The 21,659-nt window shown below is 37.0% G+C and overlaps 2 protein-coding genes across 20 annotated transcripts in view; one reads left to right on the plus strand and one right to left on the minus strand.

The window, feature by feature from the left end:
• SLF1 (SMC5-SMC6 complex localization factor 1) overlaps positions 1-13,328 on the minus strand; it is a 97,505-nt gene extending 84,177 nt beyond the window's left edge. For 5 of the 6 annotated variants that reach the window (XR_004671431.3, XR_010112182.1, XM_034959766.3 and 2 more), the window contains exons 1-3: positions 11,713-11,829; positions 1,554-1,667; positions 1,311-1,386 (exon numbers count right to left, since the gene is read on the minus strand). Coding sequence is in view for 4 of the 6 variants with exons in the window: in XM_034959766.3 (XP_034815657.1) it covers positions 1,311-1,386; positions 1,554-1,667 (190 nt within the window). In the remaining 2 variants the exon portion in view is untranslated. Of the gene's footprint in view, positions 1-1,310; positions 1,387-1,553; positions 1,668-11,712; positions 11,830-12,159 lie in introns of those variants that run through there. The other variant, XM_034959765.3, reaches the window with a different exon arrangement.
• The window catches only part of KIAA0825 (KIAA0825 ortholog), a 462,297-nt gene continuing 452,492 nt past the window's right edge, over positions 11,855-21,659 (plus strand). For 8 of the 14 annotated variants that reach the window (XM_063604394.1, XM_055112202.2, XM_055112205.2 and 5 more), the window contains exons 1-2: positions 11,856-11,978; positions 18,665-18,781. The gene's annotated coding sequence lies outside the window, so the exon portion shown is untranslated. Of the gene's footprint in view, positions 11,979-18,660; positions 18,782-21,659 lie in introns of all 14 variants that reach the window. The other 6 variants (XM_063604392.1, XM_063604387.1, XM_063604389.1 and 3 more) reach the window with 3 other exon arrangements.

Below are 21,659 nucleotides of genomic sequence, written 5' to 3' on the forward strand. Positions count from 1 at the left end.
CAGTCACAAAGGAATTTTGGTTCTGATAAATGATAAACAATAAAGATCAAATATAAAAGTCAACCTTTTTCAAGATAAAACTCTTAAGCTACGCTGCTAACATTATCTTTGAACTATGCATTTTGGGGAAATTTTTTGATAGTAAGAGGCTTATCACTGAACATTGTATGTAATATTTTCCATGACAAATAATTATAATTCTAAATATAATTCCATAGCTATAATTTAGTTATAATTATAGTTTCATTTAAATATAATTCTAAATTACAATTTTATAATTCTAAACATAAATCTAAAGCTTTAAAATCCAAAATAAAATGTGGTATTACTGGAATTATTATTACTATCATTATTCACTATTTTGGGTTAGATTTATATTCTTCCTCCTATGCTAACAGCTTTTCCAATATTGTTCACGGCATTATTACTCTGTAAAACAAATTTACTGAGTTAAAAGAATTTTTCAGGTCATTTTATAACAATTCTTTTTTTTTCTTAAGAGATGAGATCTCGCTACGTTGCCCAGGCTGGTCTTAAATTCCCTGGCACAAGTGATCCTTTTGCCTTGGCCTCCCAAAGTGCTAGGATTACAGGCATGAGCCTCCGCACCCAACCAACAGTTTCTTTATCTGGGCATCAATGATCTTTTTGAACATTATGGACAATGTATGTTTTCATTTGTAAAGTTAAAAACGAATGCAAGTGTTTTCCTTGTAAGTTAATCCAAAAAGGATAAATTCACCCAAGTTACATATGCTTCTTTTTTTGCAATCAGTAGACTAATGATATGTCAGATCAATCACAGTAGAGAAAGCTATAAAATACAAAACGATAGAGGAGAAGACTAAGTCTTAATTTGAGTCTATAGTATTTAATATCTTAGAAAAATAAAATAGTATGACCATTGCTTCATAATATGGATAGAAGCAGCAGAGAGAACAAAAGCACTGCCTATATCAAATGACAGATCAAAGAAAACTTGACTGAAAACAGCTGAGACTTTAACAAAAGCTTAAGATTTTGACATTTTGTGCCAGTCTTTTCATTACTGTATTTTTTTTTTTTGTCTTAAACAAAACACACTAAATCCTTGTTGGGGTAAATATTTCTGCCTATTTAATACATTTTTCATGTGTTACAAAATTTTACTTAGAAGAGTAATAAGCCAAAAAATATATTAAGTATTTTCAAAAAATATCAGAAAAACACATTTAGGTTTGATATGTAAATATGTTATCTCTCCAGAGACTAAAATACTTTTGCTTTAACACGAAGATTTTTTAAAAGTTGGGGGAAGACAGTTAACTTACCTGCCGCACAAGCTGCTAAAAATTTTTCACTCTTACATAGGCGTTCAGCTATAAGATGTGTACAATTTTTGTATTTCTGGAGGGAAAAATCCACATCAAGAAATGTTACTAAAGTAAGACTGCCTTTATGACACATCCTTTTTATTGCTACAATATCAAGAAGGCATTTTATCATTCTTAGGCCAGTATTTGAATTCTAGTTATTTTTCAAATATATCTTGAACATTTTGGTAAGTTTCTTACCTCACTCTTAATAAAAGTGCAATCTAGTTTTAAAAGTAATTTGACTAGCGCTTCTTTTTCTTCCATCTTAAATCCTGTCATCTGGATGATATGCTTTGGGGCACCATCTTCCATCTAACAAATACAAACATACAGAAGATAATGTGTGTTAAAGATATTATTCACAAGGTTGACATTATTTTTTCTTAACTATGAGTACTAAAAATAAACTATTAAACATACAATGAATTAAAGATGTTAGGCATAGCTGTTAAAACAATGTTAAAATTACTTATATACGATAGAAACTAGTTTTAAAAGTTATCTTCTCAAAATGTGGCCTTAAGTGAGGGTTTTCTTTCTGATTTGAACATTGAAAGTCTGGATTAATACATTACTTGACACTAAAACACATTGATGAATAAATATACTTCTTCAGAAAATGATAGAATGTTATATAAATACTGGCATAATAATGTTATACAAGCTTCATTTAAAAAGTATTGTTGGCCTGGGTGCAATGGCTCACGCTTGTAATCCCAGCACTTTGGGAGGCCGAGGCCGGTGGATCACGAGGTCAGGAAATCTAGACCAGCCTGGCCAACATGGTGAAACCCTGCCTCTACTAAAAATATAAAAATTAGCCAGGTGTGGTGGCAGGTGCCTGTAATCTCTGCTACTCAGGAGGCTGAGACAGGAGAATTGCTTGAACCCGGGACGCAGTGGTTGCAGTGAGCCAAGATCATGCCACTGCACTCCAGCCTGGGTGACAGAGCAAGACTCCATCTCAAAAATAAATAAACAAATAAACAAAGTATTGTTGGCCAGGAGCGGTGGCTCACGCCTGTAATCCCAGCACTTTCTTTGGGAGGCCGAGGCGGGCAGATTACCTGAGGTCAGGAGTTCGAGACCAGCCTGACCAACATGGTGAAACTCCGTCTCCATTAAAAATACAAAATTAGCCCAGCGTGGCGGCACGTCTGTAATCCCAGCTACTCGGGAGGCTGAGGCAGGAAAATCGCTTGAACCCGGGAGGCAGAGGTTGCCATGAGCCGAGATCACGCGATTGCACTCCAGCCTGGGCAATAAGAGTGAAACTCCGTCTCAAAAAAAAAAAGTTCTGTTTTTCGCTAAGAGCTTTTGAAACCTACAGACAATGAAACAATCAGATTTTATACTCCACAGAGACTTTAAAGTCTCTGTGGACACATATTAAATATGTATACGTTACTGGAGAAGTTAATAGAACTCATGGTCCCACAGCATTTAGTAAAGTGGGTACACATAATAATCCTAGATCCTATTTGCAATCCATATTTCTTAACTTTGCTATATATATATATATATGTTAATTTCATCATTTACAAGGTAGACTGAAAAAATCACTTTTTTGAAAAAATCACTTTTTAAAAAAAATCTAAGTTTATTTTCATAGGGACCTTAATCCATATTTTAATGTAGTTCACAAAAAGTACTTTGTGTTTAGGGAGTACATAACTCACAGAATTTCTCATCAGAATACAATTCTGTTTGTTTACATGAAGTTGAACTGGAGAACTAGACAGCGTCTTAGAGAAAAATCTCAATCTTTTCACAGACAAGGAAAGCAGGGACTAGAGAAATTAGGGCAATTTTTCATTTTTCTAACAATTTTGTCACCATAACTGTGGGTTATTAATATTTAACTAATGTCATAGCTAGAATAACAACAGTAGCTGTTTTCATCAATTAAAGAAACAATGACTTCTTTCAATACAATTACAAGTAAACTTTAAAAACTGTGACGATTTGAGCCCAGGACTAATAGCACGCAACTGGTGAAGTGAGAAATGTTCTTCACAGAGAGTCTATTTCTAAAGACATGTAAATGTAATATATATACATTTATTTAAAGGTTGAGATTCATTTAAGAGTAAAAATTGAAAGAAAGTCTCAATATAATCTAAAGCATTACTCAGAAGTGAACTTTTATTTCCTTGCTTATAGTTTTGAAGAGGAGAAGTTCAGCTAGGGTAACTGCACTCTTGGTTTTTCTCTACCCTTCATCACTCCCCATTTCGTTGGAGAAGCTCCTTGAGACAACTAAATGGATGTGCTTTGCTCAGTGTATCTGCATATTTGCAAAGAAGGTCCATATCGATGCTTTCTGACACATCCTAAGGAGCTGCCAGTAGTAGTCCTGCACTGCCTGTGTGGGTAAGTCAATTCAGAGGTTATGTACTAAGAAGCACACTATGGTTCCATATCAAAACCATCTCCTTCTTGCAGAAGGATGCAGGAAAAACAAACCAAAACAAAAACCATCATCTCCTTCAAAACAATGTTTACTCAATAAAAAAGCTGGTATTTCAACCTCAATTTATCTGATTTTTGCATTTCTCAACTGGCTGCAAAAGGGGCAAAGAGGTACAATGTATTTTAACCCTCTAAAACTCAGATACAGAACATAAGAAAGTACCTTAAAGATAAGGCTCTCCAATGAAATAAATGCTTTTTAAAAAAAGTTACAGGGATTTGGTCTAGTCAGTATAAAATTTTTAAGTGCACATAATAGGGATTGGTCTCTTATGAAAAATTAATCATATACACGAAACACTATCATCAGTAAATAAATCAAGCTTCTTGTATAAGGAACCCTTTACTGTATTAATCATCCAATTACTTTTTTTTTTTTTTTTTGAGATGGAGTCTCACTCTGTCACCCAGGCTGGAGTGCAATGGCGTGATCTCGGCTCAGTGCAAGTTCCGCCTCCTGGGTTCACGCCATTCTCCTGCCTCAGCCTCCTGAGTAGCTGGGACTACAGGCGCCCGCCACCAGGCCTGGCTTTTTTTTTGTATTTTTAGTAGAGACAGGGTTTCACCGTGTTAGCCAGGATGGTCTCGATCTCCTGACCTTGTGATCTGCCTGCCTCAGCCTCCCAAGTGCTGGGATTACAAGCGTGAGCCACCGCGCCCGACCTAATCATACAATTTTTTAAAACCATTTACATGGGTTAATTAATGTAGCTCTTGAATGTTAATAACCATTAACAATATGGACCAGCAATACATAAAAACTATGAAGAATATGCTGTTGTTAGAAATAATAATGATTTAGTCTGATGCAGAACACATATGAACACACACAAAAAAGCCACATTTGGATTATAAAACAAATGTCCATAACTAGGGAGAAATGCTTTCATTATTTCTAGGGAATTATTTTTTTAAATCCTTTAAGCAAATTTCCTTTAGAAAATGATAGGTCTTGGCCGGGCATGGTGGCTCATGCCTGTAATCCCAGCACTTTGGGAAGCCAAGGTGGGTAGATCACCTGAGGTCAGGAGTTCGAGACCAGCCTGGCCAACATGGTGAAACCCCGTCTCTACTAAAATACAAAAATTAGCCAGGTGTGGTGGCAGGTGCCTGTAATCCCAGCTACTCGGGAGGCTGAGGCAGAAGAATTGCTTGAACCCAGGAGGCAGAGGTTGCAGTGAGCCAAGACCACACCATTGCACTCCAGCCTGGGCGACAGAGCGAGACTCTGTCTCAAAAAATAAATAAATAAATAAAATTAAAAAATAAAAAGAAAATGATAGGTCTTTTTAGAAATGCTGGACAAGTGAAATCCAATATATCTGTGAATATCATCTTGGTATTCAATCAATACTTGTTTTTATCTAATTGGTTTTATCAAAAACCACTGTTATCAGAGTTTTTTATTGTTTAATTTTTTTTTTATTTTTTTTTTTGAGACGGAGTCTCGCTCTGTCGCCCAGGCTGGAGTACAGTGGCACAATCTCAGCTCACTGCAAGCTCCGCTTCCCGGGTTCACGCCATTCTCCTGCCTCAGCCTCCTGAGTAGCTGGGACTACAGGCACCCACCACCAGCCTGGCTAATTTTTTTATTTTTTGTCTTTTTAGTAGAGATGGGGTTTCACTGTGTTATCCAGGATGGTCTCGATCTCCTGACCTTGTGATCCGCCTGCCTCGGCCTCCCAAAGCGCTGGGATTACAGGCATGAGCCACCCACCCAGCCGAGGAATACAAGTTTTAAACACATATGCTTTTCCTACTACTTGTATATTTTTAATGTATTTTAGAGTTTCAAGGTCTATTTAATGGCTATTTCAGGAATATTGCCAAAGAAGTCTGAGTGGTTTTAAAAAGTCTAAAATCTTGCCTGACTATTCTAAAAATTGACGTATAAAAACTAATGTTAAATAATCAGAATATACAAAAAATAATAAAAAAAATTGTTATAACACTGTTACCCAAAAGTTTCATTTAAAGCTTGTCCTTTAAATTTTATTATTCTGCTTCCTCAGAATTAAACAAGTTATACAGAAATAAACATATACTATGTTGCTGTTTCCAGATCATGTTAATAGCTATTTTACAATTTGATTATTAATAAGGTAACATTTTAATGTATTTTGTATAATGTAATAGTTTAATAATGTATAAATTATTAAATTATTTGGATTTACTGGAGTTAGTGTGTAAAGCAGTTTTCATCTTAAACCATATGGTCTTTATAATAAAATAAATATGATGGAAATGACCCACTTTGTATATTTAACAGCATTTTCTGTCAAAGCAAGAGCCCATAGTAAAATGAAAATAGGACTAACTGCATAATAGCAGAAATCAGGAAAGCCTTTTAAAGCAATTTATTTCCTTTGAAAATGATTAAATATGAAACTGAAATTAAACATGCGGAGGAAAGGGAAGTAGGAAACAAAGGTGAAAAAACAGAATGTCCTGATTCAAACATTATCCATAAAATAAGGATATGTTTAAAGACAAATCAGAATACAGGACATTCTAGTCACAAATTTATCAGAAAAACTGAGCTACTAGTTAAACTTTAACAGAATCAGGAATCCCAGTGATGGCCCAAAATAACTAGCACAGTTTTGTAACAGTTTTCTACAATAAAATTATCTACTTGAAACAACAGTTTATAATACATTTAGCAATGCTTTTTTACAGCACATGATATGACAAGTGAATGACCTGTATTACAGGATCTAATTCATGCAGTTACACAGGAAAACTATATATGTAGGAATAGATATAAACATGTATAGATATACTGATTGATTTATTAATAAAATTCATGGTTTGATGGTTCTTTCTGACCCTGCAGGATTAAGAATACAATAAACCTGATATGTCAATGAGGCCAAAAAGAGCACTATAATTGGTTTAATATATATCAATAACCCAGACAATTAAAAATCCTTTAAAGTACAGTCAAGTTTAGTGTAAGTGATATGTCTGAGGTAGGGAGGATCAAGAGCTAACTTCTAGAAGTCTTGCAGCACAAGAAGGAAAGTAAATATACCATAATATAATTGTACCAGTGGTTATTTCTAGAAAAATTATAGATCTTTCTAGAACTAATAGGGGGTGTTCCTTGGAGCATTCATACAGAAGATACTATCTTAACACCAAAAAAAAGGAGGGAAAAAAAAAGCAAAAAAGAGAGCATGACTTTTGACAGTTAAGTTTTATTTTTACTGTCAAAAAAATTAAAATTATATGACATTCTTGGTTATGAGAAAATGTCCTTTTGTAGTAATTATTAAAATCTTATCTATAATTAACAAAAATTAGTTACTTACCTTGAACAATAAAATACAACTAAGGAGACAATGACTGTAAACAGAGTTGGCCTTTATGCATAGCAAGCAACTGTCTCTGTGGTACGGACTTTCCCAAAATATCTCCCACATGGGCCTATTCTTGATGCCTGAAATTCCTTTGTAGTTGGTGCCAGTCCAAAATGCAAAGAAAACTTATAGAACTCTTCATCTTAATTAAGAACACTATTTATTATAAACTAGCTTTTTAGGTTCTTTGAATTCTTTATAATGTAACACATAGCTAGAACATGTTTGAAGAACATGTTGAAAATTGAGCTCAGAGACAAGGAAAGACAGGAATACAGATATGAATACAAAAGTCTGGTTTGAGAGGCAAGATGAAAGAGCAGGGTACAACCCTTGGGAAAAAGCGGAAGGTGCTACAAAAATGAGAGACAGGGATGCATAAATGGGGTTTTGTAAGGAAAATAAGGATAAACTTATCCCTACTCTACATTATATAGGGCTGGTTTCTTTTATAACCAGCCCTACCCATAAAAGAGAAGTAATCTTAGAAATAAATTGTATGGTATCATTAGCTAAAATAAATATTTAAGACTTAATAAAAAATCTTTGATTTATATATTTATATTTAAGAACGAAAGTTTTCCCCCCAAAATAACCTTTACAGACTTGTCTTTCAATTTTAACATGCACTTATTATAGAAAATTTGAAAAATATTACAAAGTATATAGAAAGATTAAAATCATCTCTAATCCCTTCAGCCTGTAATACCATTGTTAACACTGGGGAGGGATGTTGACTTTTAGGTTTTATCTGAGTGTGAAAAATATATATAACAAAATTTGGATATTACATTGTTTCATATCTTCATTTTTATGTAATGTTATATTGTGATCATTTTTCCATGCCACAATACTCTTCATGGTTTTAAGGTCATGATGAAAACTAGTGGTTTCTCAGTGTTTGTTATTTTGGTGAATTCTTTTGATTTTAAACCTACTTTTACAGCAAACTAAGGAAAATTATTTGAAACTCCCCTCATCTGAAAAGCATATACCAAGCACTGAATGCAGTCAAGATTCTTGCTCTGAATTAAACAGTCTGAAAAATTTTCATTTCTCTTATTCAAAACATTTAACTGGGAAAGTAAACAAATAACTGTTAAAACTGAAAAGGGTCCAAGTGTTGGATCTCTGTTTGAACCAATATTGCAAAAGGCAGACACATGTCACAGTACTTATACTGTGTGTGTAAAATACTGTTTGACGTTTAACTACAAGTGGCGTTTAGAAATTCTGGCCCCTTTAGGCCTAGGAGCCAAATTAGGCCCTTGGTTTAATATCATTCAGCTGGCCTTCAGACTTTTTTTTTTTTTAAAGACACAGTGTCTATTTCCTGCCCCATCCTTCAAAGATAGGAGAGATGCACACGCACGTGTGTGTGTGTGTGTGTGTGTGTATAAATATTAATTATTTGACAGAAGCATCCAGTGATGAGACTTGAGGGCTGTTCTTACTTCCATAGCATTATTTGGGAAAGAAGCAGTAATTAGTCCCTCTGATGACAAATTTAGCACTAGAAGGAAGAAACAGAACAAGCACCAAAGTGAATATGGTGAGAAAAAAATGAGAAGCTTAGGAGGACATACGGCGATGTCCAATCTATCCAATACTGTACAAGGCACAGGCTGGGCAGATGTTAATTTCGGGATGAAGGAGTCCTTAAGGAAGCAAGTTGGTCAAGAGAGGAAAGGTTCAGAAAAAGAATAGGTGGACAGTAGGTATCGGTTAGCCATAGAAGTCAAATGTGCTTTGGTATCCTAGGAAATTTGCTTTACTTAGAAGGAAGACCATACGTCTAAGGTTGAACAAGCAGGATTTAATTTTTCTGGAGGACCTACTGTGGTTTATACCACAGTATATATGTTAGCTCATTTCCTTCTTCACAACATAAGTGCTATTTATTTTTCTTGTGCAGATGAGGATACTGGGAAATCGGAGTGATTAAGAAACTACTTCAAGGGTACACAGCTAGTAAATGGTAAAAACAAGATGCACATATAAGTCTTTCTGCAAAAACTGTATGTCTTTTCTACAATACCAAGGTGAATTAAATTTCAGAACTTAGTCTAATACTTTTAACCACATTATAATTTCATAAAGCAATCTACTTTCAGCTAACACAAAAGAAAGATACATTAAGTGAAAGAACAGTACAAGGGTGGGAAGACATTTAGAACAGCAATATCACTGAAAAAATTTAAACATAATTATAAATTATTTTCAGTAAAATAATAGTGCCTAAAATTTCAAAGCATTTCTAGAAACAATCTAAAGAGTGCTCTTTTTGTCTAATGAGAAACAAAGTTTTCATTATTTTCCTCTCAAAAGTGATTTGGTATCAATCATTAGAGTAATTCATATGAGTAAGTCTTTCTTCCTCCTCAAAATAACCAGACAGTGTATTTTAAATTTCAAAGTAATTTTGATAGAAAGTATGAATTAAGTGAACTTAAAAGTTCCAGGGTTATTTTACTTTTAAGCAGTAACATGCCCTTATAAGGTGAAAAACAGTACACAGTACATTATACAGATATATTTTCTATTAGAATATTCAAAGAGTCAACTACAAGAGTAACAGATGATGTCTCATTTTAGTTACATTCTTGAGAGAATTCGTTTTGTTTAGGGTTTATTATTCAAAGCCAACACAGAATTTTTTATTTTACTTTCTAAAAAAGTTTTCTTTAAATGGTGAAAACCCTACTTTAGGGTAATATAATCAAGATACATATAATAAGGAAAGTACTAATAAATAAAAGCTATAGTATTGGTTTCCCAAAACGCAATGTTTTTGAACATCAGTGGAAACTGTGGATGCTTATTATGAAATCTTCAGTTCTGAATTTTGATTATGAAAAGTAACCACATTTGATCATCTTTTCAATGACTTTCACGTGATCCACGCTTTATGCTTTAGGGAAGCAAGAAAATGTTAGGTTATATAATTCAATTTTACTTAATAACGCATAATAAAATCTGGATTTAGAAAACAGAATAGGGGTTTATTTGCAGTACTGAAGGTTCGCTGTCTTTACAATAAAATTGACTTAAACATTCAAGTATTTGAACATCCTAGTTCCTTTAAATTAAGAATACTCAAGAGTTACCCGGTGGCTCACGCCTGTAATCCCAGCACTTTGGGAGGCCGAGGCGAGCGGAACACTTGAGATCAGGAGTTCGAGACCAGCCTGGACAGCATGGTGAAACCCTGTCTCTATTAAAAATACAAAACATTAGTCGGGCGTGGTGTCGCGCACCTGTAATCCCAGCTACTTGGGAGGCTGAGATAGGAGAATTGCTTGAACCTGGGAGCCGGAGGTTGCAGTGAGCCGATATGGCGCCACTGCACTCCAGCCTGGGCAACAGAGCAAGGCTCTGTCAAAGAAAGAAAGAAAGCAAAGGAAGGAAGGAAAGGTAAGAAAAGAAAATAAAGAAATATACTCTTTTATATAAATTCACCTCATACTAGCAACTTATGTATTGAACACCTGTAATATACGTAATCAAACTTTCCAAAAGAGAACATCTTGCACATCCACAGGTATTTCCAAGTATTGAGGCACAACGGAATAACATAAACCAAAAAGTCCACAAGGTGCATTGTCTGTCACACATAAATTGTAAATTCAGTTCAAATGTTCATTCCCAATATTTCAACAACAACAACAAAATTTTTTAATAAAGTCATTCGTCAAAAAAGAGGCTGGCGCCTCCAAAATCAAGCTCCATCTAACTCCTGAGTCAAATAATGATATGAAGTACCCGAGACGGACCAATTTTTTTTTTTTTTTTTGTCAATATTTAATCTGAGGCTTTGGAAGTGGAAGAAATCTTAAAATAGCCACTTAGTCTTGTTTCCAGCCTTCAGGCAGCTGAAATATAAACCCCAGGAACACAGACCCTCCCTTCAGGGAAAAGTGTATGTGTGTATGTTTGTGTTTAAAGGCCTATAGCAGTCAGAGATAGGATCACTGCCGTTTCAGCAATTAAAAAAAAAAAATTCTACTAGAGAGGAAAGAATGACACAATTTTCTTCGTCACAGGAAAGTGGGCCTGGGGTATCCCAGCCACCTTCGCAGACGCTAAGTTATGGAAAGCAGCCAAAATTCTGGTATCAGGATGAGGCGTCCCCATGGGTTCTATGGAAACGAGAGACGCGGGGGGCCTAACGCCTTCCGGGCGGCGGGCCGAGCTGCAGAGCTGCGCAAGCAGAAGCGGGGGAAGCGGCTCAGCCCAGTACTGCAGAGGGGCGCTCGGTGGCAGTCCCCGCAGCGGCACGGGCGAAGCGTCGCGGGGTCTGCAGCTGCAGCCCACCAACTCCGGCGCCGAGCGCGAAGTCGGGAGAGCTGGAACGAACTGCAGCTGGAGAAAGCGCGAGAGCCAGACACCGCTGCCGCTCACCCCAGCCGCTTCCTTCCTAGCCTCACAGCCGGGAGGCAGAAACTTCCTGGAGGTACCGCCCGGGGAAGAAACATCCCCACAGAGACAGAATACACTGTGTCTTCCTAGCTGAGCCCCTTTACCTTCCCGGTGTCTGGGATGCTTCCTTCGGTGGCAACGGCGGCAGGGGCGACGACTGCCGCTGCAGCACTCAACTGCTTCACTAATCCGGGCTCTAGGAAATAATTTCCCGCCGCGCGCTAGGCAGCCCCGGAAGCGATAGTACCATTTCCGGGTGGTTGTCAGTGACGCTCCGGAGCCGTCGCCAGGGTGGTAATACCTGGTGCAGAGCTTGAGTCTGGCCAGCGGGTCAGGCTCTTCCTAGATCAGCACCGGAGGTGGAAGACTGGTAAGTGATTTTACTGGGTTTTCTCCTGCGCCTGATATTAATGGCTGGCCGGGGCTCTTTGCAGCATTATGGCCAGCCCGAGAAGTGAGTGGGCGAGGGTGGAACCAGAAGGAGTCCCCATCAAACCCCGTGGCGCTTGACACCCAATGCAGCTGGAGAAGGCCCTGGGATCCCGGCTTACCGTCTTATCCACTCGTAAAATCTGTCTCCGACTTGGAACTCGACCTCGGGTCACCAAGTGTCCCTGGGCGAGGCCGAAGACACCGTGTACCGTGACTCGGCGTTGTGCCGAGTTTCTCTACCAATGATCAACGAGTTTCCTATCTCCCATTGGCAGCGTTTGGCCACTCTCGATTCCTGAGTACTGTGTCCGTAGTTCTGGGGTGCCGTGCCTGGAAGGCAGGAGGTTGGCTGAAGAAGACATCTTTTACAAACATTTAGGAAGTAAGATGGGGAGGTTCCTTCCTGATTTAGAATTAATTGAAGGTTCCTCCCGCCATTTGAATTGGATGAGAAGAACGGTCTTTGTTTTCATGGCTGAGACATAAGAGAACAAGCTTGTAGTTTCATGCTTGGGCATTAGATGCATTTTTGGAAAGCAGTGATCAGTAAGTAGGTGTGCTTTCAGAAAGGAATGCTTGCGTTCTGCTCCAGGCTTTGTCGATAATGAAGGATTCAGGAGAATTTTGGATGGAGGTCTGAGGTAGCCAGAATAGTTGTAAAGAGAAATTGCTTCCGACAAAGGGATAATGTGAGGAAAGGTGCTCATTTAAGATTTGAAAGATGTGATGTAGTGAACCTTGGCGACTTCTCTTAAGTAATGCAATTTCTTAGGTAACTAGTTTTCACTTGCCACCTTATATTTAGATAATTACCTCCCCACCAACCCCCGTAAAAGGCAGCTGACTGTTATTTTTTCAAAACAGTCAGTTCCCGAAAGAGTTGTAGGTACTATTGCATTTTTTTTTATGGGTATGCTCCTCATACCCATAAAAACATTTTCTTTATCGGAGCATACCGATAAAGAAAAACGCAATATGTTCAATTCAAGGCCCCTGTTAACACCAGGCCAGTGTCTTCTTAACCTTTTGAGAGTAATGCAACAAACCATATTTAGGACAGCACATTGATTTTCTGGCCTTGTTGGTTAATAATTCAACAAACTTATAATCGCCCCATTAATCCCAATCTTGACATTTTGTTGAATCTTGTATTTTTTCTTTATTTCTCCAGTTGAAAGTATTATAAATTACTTCAGGGATATTATGTATTATATCTGTACAGCAACTAGTTTTTAGAGGCAGTGATTTCTCTCTATGAATTGCTCTTGAATGTAGCCAATCATTAATACTTACCCCAAGTAGATACTGTCTGCCAGGCACTTTACATTTATTATTTTATTTAATGTTTAATAAAAAAAGAAAATCACAAAAATTGTATTATTTCTATTTTGCAAAACATTTTATACTGAGACCCAAAGAGGTTGTGATTTTCCATAAATTATACAATTAAATGGCACAATTAAAATTTGAATCCAGTCTACCTGACTCTAAATTTTGGCTCTTTTTACTGTGCTCTATACCTTTATAAGTAAACATAACAGTATCATTATTTTCACTCCAGGTAAAAATGGATAGATAGTATGTCACATTTAGAAATCAAGTGGATAGCAAAACTTGAGGATAAAAGGGACTTAAGGGATATGTTCATCCCCATAAGGTAATTTTGACATCTAAATAATGCAGTTTCTTTAGTGCCTTTATCCTTGGCCAGTTTTATTATCCTAATTCAAACAAATGCCTATACTGTACATTAGCATAACACTTGGGGCAAATGCAGAAGATCTGGAGACCATCAGCAAGCATATTGGTGACTGAGTCCAGAGTATCAGCTAACTATCTCTTTAGACAGCTTTTCACACACACATTTGTATACATGTATATTTGTGTGTGCATGTGTGTGTGTGTGTGTGTAGGGAGAAAGAATGAGTAAAGGAGCACAAATTCATAAAATTCAACTTTGTAATGATTTATAAGGAATTATTAGCAAAACTGTGCTGTTCCACTCACGTAACCCTCAAACAGATGGGGATTATCACATAGTTTCGGGAATATGCTTTATTAAACCTGCCCACCCCAATACCCAATTCTATATAGAGAAACAGAAATAGCCTAATTTTCAGAGAATTTACAAAAATTTAGTTGAAATGACCAATACTAGAAATGACATAGACGTTAATTCTAAAGAATATCCTGTTTTACAACTGTATAGGTATAGCTAGCCTGAAATACTAATGTGTATTTGATTACATTGCATTGACTTGTAGGCAGATCCCGTAGGCAGATCTCAGGGATATTTTGCTATCAAATTTCAGTGCTTATGAAGGTTGGGATTATGTCTGTTTTGTTCGTCATCTCAAACCCAGCATCTAGCACTGTGCCTGGCGTGTAATAGAAGCTCAATAAATAAGTCAGGAACCATGATTCATGACTGTAATCCCAATACTTTGGGAGGCTAAGGCAAGAGGATTTGAATCCAGATCCTCTAAATTTTGGCTCTTTTTACTATGTTCTATACTTCCTTTAATAAATAAACATAGGTCACGGTGAACTATGATCATACTACTGCACTCTAGCCTGTACAACAGAGTAAGACCCTGTCTCTAAAAAATAAAAAATAAGCATTTATTGAATGAATGATTCCTTTTTAAAATGTTATTTATCCACTGAGAAGTATTTGTACATTTTTTAAAGGATTTACCACATAAATAAATATTTATTTTTATTCACCTTGCCCCTGAAATACAGTGTCCACTCCACACTCATTCATAAAAGGCAATGTGCTGTCCTGCAAAGAAGACTGGACTGTGAGACAGGAGATGAGAGAATATCTAATATTTTTCTGTGTTTATTCTCTGCTATTCAGTGTTAAATTACTCCTTACAGCACAGTGGGTAAGTATTATTATCCTCCTTTTACAGATGCTAAAACTGAGGCAAAGATAAGCTTTGTAAATTGTCCTAGGTTACACATAGTCATTAAACACAGCTATGATTTGAATGAAGGCCTCTGATCCCAAAAGCGATAATCTTAACCACTTTGCTAGCCTCCAGTTGAATTTTTAATCCTGGTTCAGCTGCTAAATGTGTGCAAAAGCTCTGGGTATCATGTTTCTCATCTATAACATATAGGAGTTTGATGGATTATATTATCTGTAAGGTCCCTCCTACCTCAAAAATCCTCTGACTTTAGTTGACTCCTAAGTATTATTTGAATATAGCAGTTCTGGAGTGCCAGAAAGCCCTCATCAATTTTGATGTGTTTTATGTAAGCTTTTATATGTGTTCACGTCTTCCACATTGGTGGACACACAATCATGTTTTTGCAATAGGAAGAATAGAGTTAAAAAAATCACAGCCATGCTTTTTTTTTTTTTTTTTTTACCAGCTATGACACTAATAAGTCACTGAACCTTTGTGAGCTTATGTTTTCATATGTAAAATGGATCCATAGGATTTCTGTGAGCGTTAAGTGGGTTGACCTATAAAGCCTCAAACATGTTGTCTGATACACAATTGCTGATAAATAAATATTGATTCTTTTTCTTGCTCAGTCTTGCAAGGATAAAAGATTAGTGGATATAAAAAATGCTTTATAAATTAGACAAAGGTGAAGAATATTTTCACTTACAGTCCACTAGGAGAGAGAAAGTTATATAAACAAATAATTATATGTAGGGCAATTTACATACATCATTGAACACAAAACATGGGAATGCAAAGAAAAGAGATTTTTTTTTTTTTTCCAGGAGGGCAGATGAGGAAAGACCTCATAAAAAAGGTAATATTGAGTTTGTGCCGTATAGGATGGAAAGGATTTTGGCAGGGGAACAAGAGGGACAAGTGTTCTACTGGAAGATGCAAAGGTGTCAGAAAACAGAAATAGTACCTAGGTCACTTTGGATATGTAAGATGGATGAAGGCTGGTAATAAAGCTAAGGTAAAAAGCTGAGTTTAGGACAAGCTGTAGATAACTGTGGGCAAGTTAAAGATGTTAGGCTTTTAACAATAAGCAATAATCTGTGTGTATAACTAGGATGGGGTGGAGGATGGAGTTGGCATTTGTTTTCTTTGTTATGGAAAAATGCCCATTTGTTACAGAAACATTAGAGTGTACAAATATGCCAAAAAGAAAAGAGAAAGGAAGAGTGGCCCATGACTCCACCACTCAGAAATAACTTATGATTTTTCTCTGTATTACAGATTTGCATATATGTGCTTTTAAAATAAAAATGAAATAATACTGTCTATATTGTCTTGTGACCTGCTTTTTTCAATGTGCTATACCATGAATTTTTCCATGTCAATAAATTTGCTTCTATAAAATAATATTTAGGGCCTGTATGCTATTCAATTTTATGAATATGTTATAACTTTTAAACTGACTTCTTTCTGTTAAGTAATAGTACAATAAAGGTTTTTATAGTAAAATATTTAGACATATTCATATCTATTTTCTTATTACAATGTGTAGAAGGAGAAATGGTGACCCACAGGATATGAACACATATAATACATACATGTATTGCCATATTAATCAAATTTTTAATTTAAACTTGGTGCAAAATTCATAAGGTATGAAAGGGTATATAATGAGGCATTAGCCTCCCTCTCACCTCGTTGTCCTCCTGACTCACAGCTAGCCCTTATAGCACCTTGTATGATTAGAAAAGGGCACCCCCTTCTGGAGGATCCATAACTCTTGGATATACGCTGTGTAACTGATGCTACTTTTGTAAGGATTGGAAAAAGGCATCTTTTTCTCTGTGGCAACAGCCCTGCAGGGACACATGGCTGGGCCAACAAAGTATGGGTTGGATTCAGCCCCTACTCACCTCCCTAGATTGAGTACTTTTATGACAGGTACTGCACCTGGCCTTTTTGACTATTTACTTTCTAAAAGCCAACACTAAAGCCAAATGCAGACTTTGTTAAAATACAGAAGACAAGATTGGCCGGCGCAGTGACTCATGCCTGTAACCCCAGCACTTTGGGAGGCCAATGCGGGCGGATCTCTTGAGACAAGGAGTCCGAGACCAGCCTGACCTACGTGGTAAAACACCATCTCTACCAAAAAAATACAAAAATTAGCTGGGTGTGGTCGTGGGCACCTGTAATCCCAGCTACTCCTGGAGTCTAAGGCAAGAGAATCACTTGAACCCGGGTGGTGGATGTTGCAGTGAACCGAGATCATGTCACCGCACTCCAACCTGGGTGACAGAGTGAAAGATTCTCTCTCAAAAAAATACAGAGGACAAGGTCAAACTTTAGTGCACCCCTTGAAATACATACATCCCATATAAAAAGTTTTAGCAACTATAAAAGTTCAAAACGAGACAATGTCATTTTGACTAATTAGGCAATGCAGTATAATGTAAACAACTGAATTCAGAGAGGACCTGGGGTTGAGCTTAAACTCATGAACATATAATGATAGCCTTGAAGAAGTTACTTAAATTCCCTGAGCCACAATTTCTTCATCTGTAAAGTGGTAATACTATCAACTTTACTAGGATTAAATGTAATACTGTGTGTAAGTACACAAGCATCACAAAAAAATTATTAAGGTCTCTTGTTTTGTTTTTAATAAACTCACTGTTTTAAAACAGAGTCTGTGGCTCTAACTATGAAGTCAAACAGACTTGGATTTGAATCCCAACTCTGTCACAGTTGTGTGACAGTCACAGTTGTGTGACAGTCACAGTTGTGTGACAGTCACAGTTGTGTGACAGTCACAGTTGTGTGACTGTCACAGTTGTGTGACTGTCACAGTTGTGTGACTGTCACAGTTGTGTGACTGTCACAGTTGTGTGACAGTGTGTAAGTTACTTTTCCAGTGTTTCATTATTTGTAAAATGGGAATGATGATGTCTTCATAGGCCTTTTGTGAAGATTAAATAAAATAATGCATGTATAGAGTTTAATATGGTGCCTGGTGTAGTAAGGCACTTTATTTGTTCAAATTCTCCAAAAAGCAGATGCCAAGAGGAGGTAAGATGTACAAGATGTTTATTGGGGAGACTGCTTGTGAAGAATAAAGGAGAGCGAGAGTAGGAAAGAAATGCCTTCAGGCCTCAATGCACGTCTGACAGCCTAAAAAGAAGAGAAGGAAGGAAGAAAGAAGAGTTGAGTAAGAATATCAAAGTGCTACACTCTTCTAAGAAAGCTTCAATTAGGCCAGTGCAGAGTCCGAAAGCCAAAGTCATGTATTAGAGGAATCCCATGTTGCCACGGTATTCAATGTTAGGTATTAGTAAAAATGATCAACAGTTGTCATCTGCGAAAACTTACAAATACATTTGGATTTCAAATCTTGAATTTTACTCCCTGTCCCACCCCCTCCTGCCCTCAAGAAAAGTACAATCCCTACTGCCAGACATTGATACTAACATTTGGGTCATATGTTCTTACACTATCTTCTTATATTTTATAATACAGTTTTGTTAGCCAGAACAGTTAGGAATCAAAACATCTGTTCCCAGTAACAGTTTAGAAATGCAAACATTAGCTAAACAACTGATTTTTGGCATCATGTGGTTAAACACACTATTGTCTAAATTTCTAAATTCAGGTAGCCTATAAATATAGTGTAAATCTTTTTTTGTTTGTTTGTTTTTTTCTGAGACAGGGTCTCACTCTGTCACCCAGCCTGGAATACAGTGGTACATCACAGCTCACTGCAACCTTGAATTCCTGGGCTCAAGGGATCCTCCCACCTCAGCCTCCCAAGTAGCTGGGGCTACAGGTATGCACCACTATGTAAAAAAATTTTTTAATTTTTTTGTGGAGACAGGGTCTCACTGTGTTGCCCAACCTGGTCTCAAACTCCTGTACTGAAGCAATCCTCCTGCCTTGGCCTCCCAAAGTGCTGGGATTACAGGCATGAGGCACCATGCCCAGCCTCATGCCTGTAATCCCAGCACTTTGGGATCCATGGTTAGAATATTAGCCTAAAACTTGAAGTCTATTTGCATCTTTACCAAAGATACCTCTGTAGCCACAAAGGCAAAAATATAGTTTCATAGGATCCTTCCCCCCAGCCCCCACCACCTTTTTGTCATTTTTAATAAGTAAACGTAGAGATCCATAAGTTTAGTGCTTTTCAAATGGCAGGTTATAAGCCATCAATTTGGTGAGTCATAGCCTGTATTTTTGTTTCAGATACATGGTGGTTTCAGGATTGGGGATATAAAATGTATTTGTTATTGGGAAACACAGCTGAATTTGAAAACAACTGATTTAGATTAACTATCATACACGAGGAAATGAAGATTAAAGAGGCGATTTAACATAATGGATAACTCAGGAAACATGTGACTTGAACCAGAGGCTAGGTCTTAAGAATCTAAATTTAGGGCTTTTTCTTTTTATCATGCTTCCTGGAAAAGGCTTCTTTTTTGTGCTATTAGTAGGGCATACAGTTATTCCAGTTGGGTGATATGATAGTGCTTTTCTGTCACTTTTGTTTTTTGTTTGCTAAGATTTACTAAAAGACACTTCCCTGACTTTAGCCATGGTGTATCAGGGAGGTTGTATAGCTGCAGTTGTTTCTAGCAACCAGCAGTCATGCCACACCACCAGTTTACTGTCCATTTTCCTTCCAGGGAGCACAGCTAATTCAACACTTTAAGGAGTTTAAACTGAGCAGTGATAGAAACTCATTTTGAAGAGCGTTATACTGATGAGGTCTGAATTTTTGTAATATAGACGAGTATTTTGTGCTTCATTGTGTCATGACTTTTTTTTATTTTTATTTTATATATATATATATATATATATATATATTTTTTTTTTTTTTTGCAGATAGAGTCTCGCTCTGTCACCCAGGCTGGAGTGCAGTGGAAGTATCTCGGCTCACTGCAACCTCCGCCTCCCAGGTTCAAGCAATTCTCCTGTCTCAGCCTCCCGAGTAGCTGGGACTACAGGCACACAGTCCACACCCAGCTAATTTTTTTTGTATTTTAGTAGAGACAGGGTTTCACCACGTTGCCCAGGCTGGTCTTGAACTCTGAGCTCAGGCAATCTGCCTGCCTCAGCCTCCCAAAGTGCTAGGATTACAGGTGTGAGCCACCGTGCCCAGCCCTATGTCATGACTTTTCTTTTTTCTTTTCTTTTTCTTTTTTTTTTTTTTTTTTTTGAGACAGTCTTGCTCTGTCACCCAGGCTGGAAGGCTGGAATCCAGTGGTGCAATCTCAGCTCACTGCAACCTCCACCTCCCAGGTTCAAGCAATTCTTGTTGTCTCAGCCTCCGGAGTAGCTGGGATTACAGGCATGTGCCACCATGCCCAGCTAATTTTTGTATTTTTAGTAGAGATGGGGTTTCACCATGTTGGGCAGGCTGGTCTCGAACTCCTGACCTCAAGTGATCCACTCACCTTGGCCTCCCAAAGTGCTGGTATTACAGATGTGAGCCACCATGCCCAGCTGTCATGACATTTCTTTACCCGTCTTCCTTGACTTTTCAAACTTTAGCTCATCAAATAGTTTTCATTTTAAAAATGCAAGTTTTGTGTATAATCACATAACAATGTATTCCTTTAAATTTTTTCAGATATATAATTCTTTCCTTCTCTAGCATATATTCATGCTAGCCATCAGAAATGCTCATGGCAGTTCAGTTCTTCCAAGGTGATCCAGTCTGTCCTCTACTGTTAAGAGCTTTCACTGGGAAGGAATTTAGGAGTGGGGCTGGCTGTAAATGGGGACCTTCTAGGCTCTGTTTCTATGTTGCTTTCTTTTCTTTCTTTTTTGAGATGAAATCTGGCTCTCTTGCCCAGGCTGGAGTGCAGTGGCACAATCTTGGCTGACTGCAACCTCCACCTTCCAGGTTCAAGCGATTCTCCTGCCTCGGCCTCCCACCCCTGCCTCAGCCTCCCGTAGGCTCAGTTTATATGTTGCTTTCTGTACTCTGGTATCTTTTAGTGCTGCCAGTGCTTATTCTTTTGATTAACTTTACTTGGTAATTATCTTTCTAGGGCTTTCTCGTTTGTCTAACTCAGCAGTTATCAAACTTTTGGTCTCAGTAATCTTAAAAATTACTGAAGACCTCTTTTATACTCTTAAAAATTACTGAAGACCTCAGAAAGTTTCTATTTATGTAATTATATCTACTTATATTTTTTGTATTATAAATTAAAATGAAATACTTTTGAAAATATTTAAACAAACCACTACATGTTAACATAAACAGCTTTAAAAAAAAGCTATATTTTTCAAAACAAAAATTTTAGTGGAAGAGTGGTATTGTTTTATATTTTGCAATGTCTCTTCAATGTCTGGCTTAATAAAAGAGAGCTGAATTTCAGATCTGCTCCTGCATTCAGTCTTTGGTGATATATGTTTTGGTTGAAGTAATAAGCAAAATCCAACCTTACACATGTATGTAGTTGGAAAAGAAGAGAGTTATTTAAATGGCTTTTTCAGATAATTGTGAATATTCTTTTTTGATCACCAAAATTTAACAAGTGGAATTTTATTAAAATTTAGTTGCAATGTAGAATCTGAAATCATATCAGTTTATTTTTGGTACACTATTACTTTAAAAATCCCTTGGTCTATTTTGTACTTTGAATAAATCTTTTACAAATTCATAATTCTGTTACATAATATACCAGCCTTTTGGA

Source organism: Pan paniscus, chromosome 4 (assembly GCF_029289425.2).
Source record: "Pan paniscus chromosome 4, NHGRI_mPanPan1-v2.0_pri, whole genome shotgun sequence".
Taxonomy (NCBI): Eukaryota; Metazoa; Chordata; class Mammalia; order Primates; family Hominidae; genus Pan; species Pan paniscus.